Consider the following 7,033-nt stretch of genomic DNA (forward strand, 5'->3'; position numbering starts at 1 on the left):
CTGCTCGCCAACAGGCGCACCGCAGCATGCACACGTGTACGGTTTACTCTGGTTTTGAGGTAGGGTCTTGCTTTGCAGCCAAGGCCTCTGGCCTCAGCCTTCCAAGTCCTCGGACTATAAATGTGCAGCACTTTCCACTTGGAAGTGGTACTGAGAATGCCCCGTGCAGATACTCCGAGCTTTTTAACTGGCCAATTCCATTCTTCTGTCACTGACAAGTTCTGAAGTAGCAGTGTCTACCGGAGCTCCACGTGGGAATTACGAGCTTGAACCAGCCGAGGACCCAGTCTGGAGTCAGATTTTTAGGAATAAAAGCTGGGTAGGTGTATTCTGCAGCAATTCCTGGTTGGCCCTAGTGTGCATCCCAGCCAGGAATCACTGCTTTTAACAGTTCACCTTTATCATATTTTTAACGCCCATCCCCACACATAGCCAAATACACTGATGTGACTTACACAGGGGGGAACAGTCAGAAGACAATCAATTTAACCTTAAGGGATCTTGTTTTCTGTTTTTGGTTTTCTCCAGACAGGATTTCTCTGTGTGGCCCTGGCTGTTTCGGAACTCACTGTAGACCAGGCTGGCCTTGGATTCAAAGAGCCACCTGCCTCTGCCCTTGGCGTTGGAGTTAAAGGTGTGCGCCACCACCTCCAGCTAACCTAAAGATTACAGTACACTACATTAACTATTAGTCTGAACAGCAATTAAAAAAAAGCTTCTGGGCTGAATGAGTATTAGGTCAATGAAAAAGAAAAAGCTATACAGTGAAAATAAGTTGAAAGCTCTTAAGATGCTAATTTTTTAAATCAATTTTACCATTTTCCCCAATCCTGCAAACTGAGCTGTCCATATTAGCTCACAGTAGGTATGTATGCTTGTTGTAGACATAACAACAAGCAACCTAACCCAACCTAACAGACTCAGGTTCTGAGGCTCCTCAGCTGGCATACAGTCCTCTGGTGGCACTCTGGAAACATCAGGGGAAGGACAGTAAAAAACTCAAAGACGCTAACTGAGCTAGTCTGGGGAGGTCTCCCACACCCCAGGACATCTTCAGTGTGTAAGCAAGCTTGGAAATCGACACTCCTCACTCAAGGCCTTGATTATTTAAGGAGCAGAGCACTGCACTGTCCACTTCTGCCCAAATTTAGGAATGCCACATTAATGTTTGCTTCCTAAATCCAGGTATAACTTTCTTCTATTGAGTGCTGGATTTTTGACTGTCAAATTAATTAATTAAAAATACCTAGGGTGACATTCTGTTGGTAGTTTGGGGAAACAGACCTTCCACTTTAGACCATGGCCAAGTCTGTCTATAATTTTTGGAGGTTCTTGGCGCTGGTGACTGCTGCTGTGACTTACTTAAAGCCTTGGTTAGCCACATCTTAGCACTATGCCAAGGTGGAGCTGGTTCGCCCAACTCCCTACAGCTATTCAAAAGATTCAAAGGGTGAAAAAGTAATTCAAAGTCCTAAAGTCGGTAGCTTCAAACAGCTTACAGTTAAGGAAGCTGTGCTGAATGGTTTGGCGGCCACTGAGGTGAGAATGTGGTTTTATATTGGAGAGATCACGGCAATCTTGGCATCACAGGCCATAATGTTTGAAGCCCAATCTTTGACATCTGATTGTATTTGAGTTCTTATTTTAATGTTCTTAGATCAGCTGTAATGAGACTGCGAATCTGAATAAAATACTGTTGGAAAAACAAAACAAAATAAACTACCTCTGTGTTAGGGTGTTTGCAAACAGGACTAACAAGCTAAGAGGGAAGACTGGCTATGGACAGCAGTCCACCACAGGCTGGGTCCCTGGCCAGGGAAGAGGGGGGAACAGACGCCAGCTGAACCCTGGCTGGGCCCCACTTGCCTCACCCTCATTGGCATGCTGTGCCCCATCACACGGACTCACTGTGAGCCAACCTGAAGCTGCTTCCTCTCAGGTGTTAGGTCACAGCAATGAGCTAAGAAAATATACACCTACCCAGAGATACTTAGTTTTCTTCTGCACAAACTCAGCATTTTAAGAAGTAACCCGCTACAGGCAATCCAGACTACAGCTGTCTGCTTCTTGCTGTGACCACATCCTCCCCTGAACACAGTCACTAAGCACTGATACTCTTTTAAATTTGTATCAGCCACTTCTAGAATGCTTCCAGACATGATGAGAGGGGGATTTCCCACAGTTAGAACTGTTACATATTCTTTAATTCTGTTTGAAACTGTTATTATTCCTTTTAAACACAAAAGCATCAAGTAACATTAATTTTTTTTTTTTTTTTAAACCAAGGTTGCAAAGAGGGCTTGGCAGTTAAGAGGGTATATTGTTTTTACAGAGACGAGAATTATGTTCCCAAAAGCCATGACTGGAGGCACACAACTACCTGTAAGTCCATCTCCAGCTTCCACAGCACCTGCAATCAAGTGCATATATATCCTCCTTCAACAACACATAAATTCAAGAAATTAAAATGCCATAACTTACATTTAGTTTAGTGTTGAAAAGAATATGCCTATAGGCCTGAGCTTTGCATAAAATGGCATTAATCAAGATAATAACAGGATCATACTCAATATATTTGTCTACTGGTTTCTGGCAGGATTTCTGAAAAAAAAAAATACAAAATAAAATTAGAGCAAACAAATTAATACATTCTGAAAAAAATTAAAAACTGGAGGCTGTTTTGGACTTTCCCAGCAACAAGGTATACCAGCATCTATTTAAAATCCGCAGATTTAAGAAGTTCACCCATGTAGGAAATGCCTTCTAAGTACAGACTAAGTACAGACTTCTAACTAGAAATACGAATTATTTTAAATTTATATCAAGAATCTAAAAGGAAAGCCAAACGTGCTAACACATAACTAACCCCAGCATTTGAGACACAGAGGTAAGAGGACCCTGAGTTTAAAGTCAGCAAGTGCTGAACAGGGAGATCCTGCCTCTAAAAACAAAACAGAAAGAACTCAGATTTAGACACCCACTCCAGGCACAAAAGTATTTTAGAAGATCCTACTTTCAACTCCACTTTGGTTTGCATGATTTCTTAAAGCGAAACTCTGATGCACTCTGGCTGCCAGGCTGTGGCAGAGCCTGTGGCTCAGGACCTGGAGGAAGGTGTTCAATGGGGTTCCTACCTCCTAGCTCTGACAGCGACTGGTGGACACAGTCAGCGTAATCAGCAATCCTGAGCCTGGGCTTTTCTCCAGTGAGATCAAGAACCTGGAGAGAAAATGTCTTTCTCTGCTACCACGGACACAGTGGACAGTGCTATTCTGTGTGCATTTATGTCACCCAACGCTAGACTCCCTAAGCTTCCACAGTGGCCTCCCCTCAGGCTCCTATCTGTGAGGAGAAGTTAGAACCGGGCTATTTAATCACATCCAATCACAGGTTGCTAGGCAACCATTGGACATAGACACAGTATTAGTTTCAAAGTTGCACCAATGCTACCATTCATTGCGATAACTGAGTGGCTGCAATTCTGAGAGACTGACAGGTAAAACAGAAACAGAAATAACAGGCACACATACATACCAGGATCACCTTTCAGTTACATCAAAACCTAAAAAAAAGGTCAAGTGTATTGGAGAATTGCAACCTCGTACTTAAACATAACAAAACACATTCGCTTTCACCTGGGAAGAGATTCTCCACTTCATTCATACCATTGTAAGAAACACCATGCTTTTCCAGTTCCCAGGTGAACCAGCAGTTGTGTTATTCCTGGAATGCCAATCTAGCTGTCAAAATGGACATACAGATGTTCACATTTTCTGTTACCTGATCAAAGAGTGAGTTAACGAGTAGCCACACTCAGAAATCAAGCCCAGGACGATGGCTCCTTCCCAGATTTCCCTTTTTTCACCACTCCAGGGCTCATCTCCTCCCCTCATGTATGAGGTTCAAGCCAGGAGATGCAACATTAGTGTTCAAAGAAACCATTAAGTTGGTAAGTCCCTCTCTCCGTCTATCTAAACCCCACTTTCACACAGCACCCCAAATGTAAGATTAGGAGATAGACAACTTTTGGAAGCAGGAGGGGAAAGACCAGTATCAGGAAACACAGAGCTCCTATCCCTTCTGTACCGTTTGCACAGATGGCTGTGCAGTGGGTGTTCTAAGGTAACAAGAGCACTCCTTCCTCGACGCTGTTCTCTACTACCCTCAGGGCCCTGCCTTCTGAAGACTGTTACATGAGGTGATGCTGGTGAGCTGCTAGGACCAGGCGGCGTGCTGTGTGCGGTCCATCACTTGTAGCGCCTGACACACAGGGAGTTCACTGTCAGCCACTGTCTCCATCAGTAGGACCTGCTTTCTCTTCCATCAGCACCCCTCTCCACTGTATCCTCCTGCTTCCACTGTGAACACAAGGAGGAAACACACGCGCACACACACACTGGCAGCAGATCAACTAACTGGAAGTTTACTACTTTTAGTAAAAAAAAAAAAAAGAGAGAGGAAGGAGTAAAGATAGATAGATAGATAGATAGATAGATAGATAGATAGATAGAGGGTCTCTAAGCCTCAAAATCAATGGAAAGGGGACTGGAGAAATAAATGGCTCTGTGGTTCAGAACACCTGAGGTTTCTGCAGGGCACTTGGGTTTAGCTTTCACACAGGCCCGTGGTTTTGAACTTCTGGTCCTCTTGCCTCCACCTCCCAACTGCAGGGATTACAGGTGTGTGCCACCATGCCTCGAGGGTTCACATGGTGAGGGATGTCAGGCAAGCACCCTAGCAACCGAGGAACATTCCTGACCGTAGTAAATGTTTTCTATTTGGTTAAATTGCTGCATCATTTATTATTTAATTGACAAGTACCCTGAGAAGGCAGTTTTCTTCTAAGAAATCTCTACAGTGCCGGATCTCAAACATTGCTTCCATCTCCTCAGGCTCAACACGAGAATGACAGGCTTCTTGCCACAATGACTATTTCCTAAGTGAATGACATCTCTTCCCATCACTCATTATTCGTTTGAGGCAGGGTCTCTCCCTCTCTCTTTAGGTAACCAAGGCTGGCATCCAATTCGTGATCTTCCTGCCTGGCGTGCGAGTAAAGTGCTGGAGTCACAGCAATGCGCCAGCACTCCCGGGTGTCATAAGTCTTGGGACATCAGTGGCCTGCCTCTTGTTTCTCTTTCTCACCATCAAAATGACCACTCCTCCCCTACGTGCTCAAGGACTCGCGCCCCGGACGACAAAGCGTTCGGGTCCGCCTTCTTAGCCGCGCCCCGGCCCGCCCCGCCCCGGCGCGCTCACACAGATGGTTATCTTGAGCACGCCGTGGCTGTAGTCCCGGTACAGCTCCCGGGCCTCCCGGTTGCACTCGATACAACGGTACAGACAAGGGGAGGAGGCCGCCGCCGCCGCCGCCGCGCCCTCGGTGCCCTTCCCGGACCGCGAACTCCTGCGCCCGCCCGTCCCCATGGCCACTCTAGGCTCCTACTTCCGGTTCCCGGCGGAAGTCGCTTGACTAGGACTCGAAAGGCTCACCAAGGGCCTCACTGGGACTTGTAGTCCGTATGCCGGACACGCACGTGAGGCTAACCGGCCGCGGACTACGACTCCCGGCGAGTACTGCGGCCGCGCTCCGCGCCCACCTGCCCGCGTTGGGCCGAGCACGGCCGCGCCTGCGCCGTGCGGGAAGATGGCACCTGCCGGCCGCGGCTGCGGCTGCTGGGGCTGCTTGGGCGCTGGGGTGGTGCGGCTACTGCAGCTGCTGCTGCTACTGGGGGCGCTGGCCTGCGCGCGGGCCACGGAGCACTACTCTCCGCTGTCCTTGCTGAAGCAGGAGCTTCAGCACCGGCAGCAGCAGGAGGCCCCGGCGGGCGGCGGCTGCCCGCAGTCGGGGGACTGGGCGGACCAGTACCCGGAGTGCGGTGAGTGGGCCAAGCCGCCCTCTCCCTGCGGCCGCCCCTGCCCAGCGTGGAGGCGCCTGGGAGGTGGGGAGAGCGGGCATGGGTTTAGGCGGGCGGCGGGGACTGGGACCCGCCCCGAGGGTGCCTGCTGGCGTGCGCGGGTCAGGAATTCTGACTTCCTTTCTGCCTGCCCGGAATGGAGTCTTGGGCTCAGTCCCCACCCCAAGAATCCTATCCTGAGAGATGCAAGCCTTTTGGATCTGCGGGGTGACATCAGCACTGGCCCGTCCCCCTCAGATGTACCCCTAAGGGTGGAGAGCCTCAAGTCTGAATCCTGCGTGCGTTCCAGCGGCTCAGGCTCATTCATTGAAGGCAGACGTTGTAGGCCTGTAGAATAAGTCGTGGAAGACGAACTCTGGGCAGAACACACATACTCTTTTTCCGTTTCGAGTTGGAGAATGGTCTTTTTTTTTTTTTAAACCCATCAGTACCCTCTCCGCCGTGCCTTCCCCTCACCCTATGACTTGCCTTGGGAAAGTTCTGGGTCTTCCATACCTACCAGCAGTTGGCTGATGCCTTTTTAGACATCCCACTGGTGTTCAGCCCAGCCGCTACCTAATTTCTTAGCCCAAATTAGCCCAATCTGATTTCCTTTGAGCACCGTCTGGCTTCTTGGAGAAAGTCTCAGTCACCGAGAGTGACTTTTGTGACTTATTTTGTGCTCAGCCTTGGCTACCCACTGTGGCTGATGCGGCCAGCATTCCTTATTGAAACGAACCGCCACTGTTAATGTCACCTGATTCTGAGCAAGGGAGTTACCTCTCTGTGAACTTGTCTGTAAATTGGAGACTCTGTTTCCTTGAGTATGAAGTTTTGTTTTCCTCATTTAGTCTTGTTTGGCAGCTTAATTTACCATAAAAACAGTAGCCACTGTCTTGAATGGCAGCTCCTTATTCAGAAGGGAAAACTAAGGCACAATGAAAAGGCTAGCCCCAAAGGTCTCAGCTGTAGAAGGAAGAACAAAGTACAGGTAGCGGGTGCCTTTGTTTTTGTTTTTGGGAAAGGGTCTTTCTTAGCCCAGGCTGGCTTCGAACTTCCGTTTACCATGATCCTTCTGCTAAGCTCCCAAGTGCTGGGATTACAAATGTGACCTACCATGCTCAATTTTGCAAACA

At 48.3% G+C, this 7,033-nt stretch overlaps 2 protein-coding genes across 4 annotated transcripts in view; one reads left to right on the forward strand and one right to left on the reverse strand.

The window, feature by feature from the left end:
* Positions 1-5,427, reverse strand: part of Arv1 (ARV1 homolog, fatty acid homeostasis modulator) — a 24,651-nt gene extending 19,224 nt beyond the window's left edge. For 2 of the 3 annotated variants that reach the window (XM_055617531.1, XM_055617530.1), the window contains exons 1-2: positions 5,260-5,427; positions 2,482-2,601 (exon numbers count right to left, since the gene is read on the reverse strand). In XM_055617531.1, the coding sequence (XP_055473506.1) occupies positions 2,482-2,601; positions 5,260-5,427 (288 nt within the window). The other variant, XM_055617532.1, reaches the window with a different exon arrangement.
* A 220-nt stretch (positions 5,428-5,647) lies between these two features.
* The window catches only part of Ttc13 (tetratricopeptide repeat domain 13), a 40,179-nt gene continuing 38,793 nt past the window's right edge, over positions 5,648-7,033 (forward strand). Inside the window, exon 1 of the mRNA XM_055617568.1 lies at positions 5,648-5,879. Within this exon, the coding sequence (XP_055473543.1) occupies positions 5,648-5,879 (232 nt within the window). The remainder of the gene's footprint in view (positions 5,880-7,033) is intronic.

This window comes from Psammomys obesus, unplaced genomic scaffold (assembly GCF_907164565.1).
Source record: "Psammomys obesus unplaced genomic scaffold, mPsaObe1.curated_primary_1811, whole genome shotgun sequence".
Taxonomy (NCBI): Eukaryota; Metazoa; Chordata; class Mammalia; order Rodentia; family Muridae; genus Psammomys; species Psammomys obesus.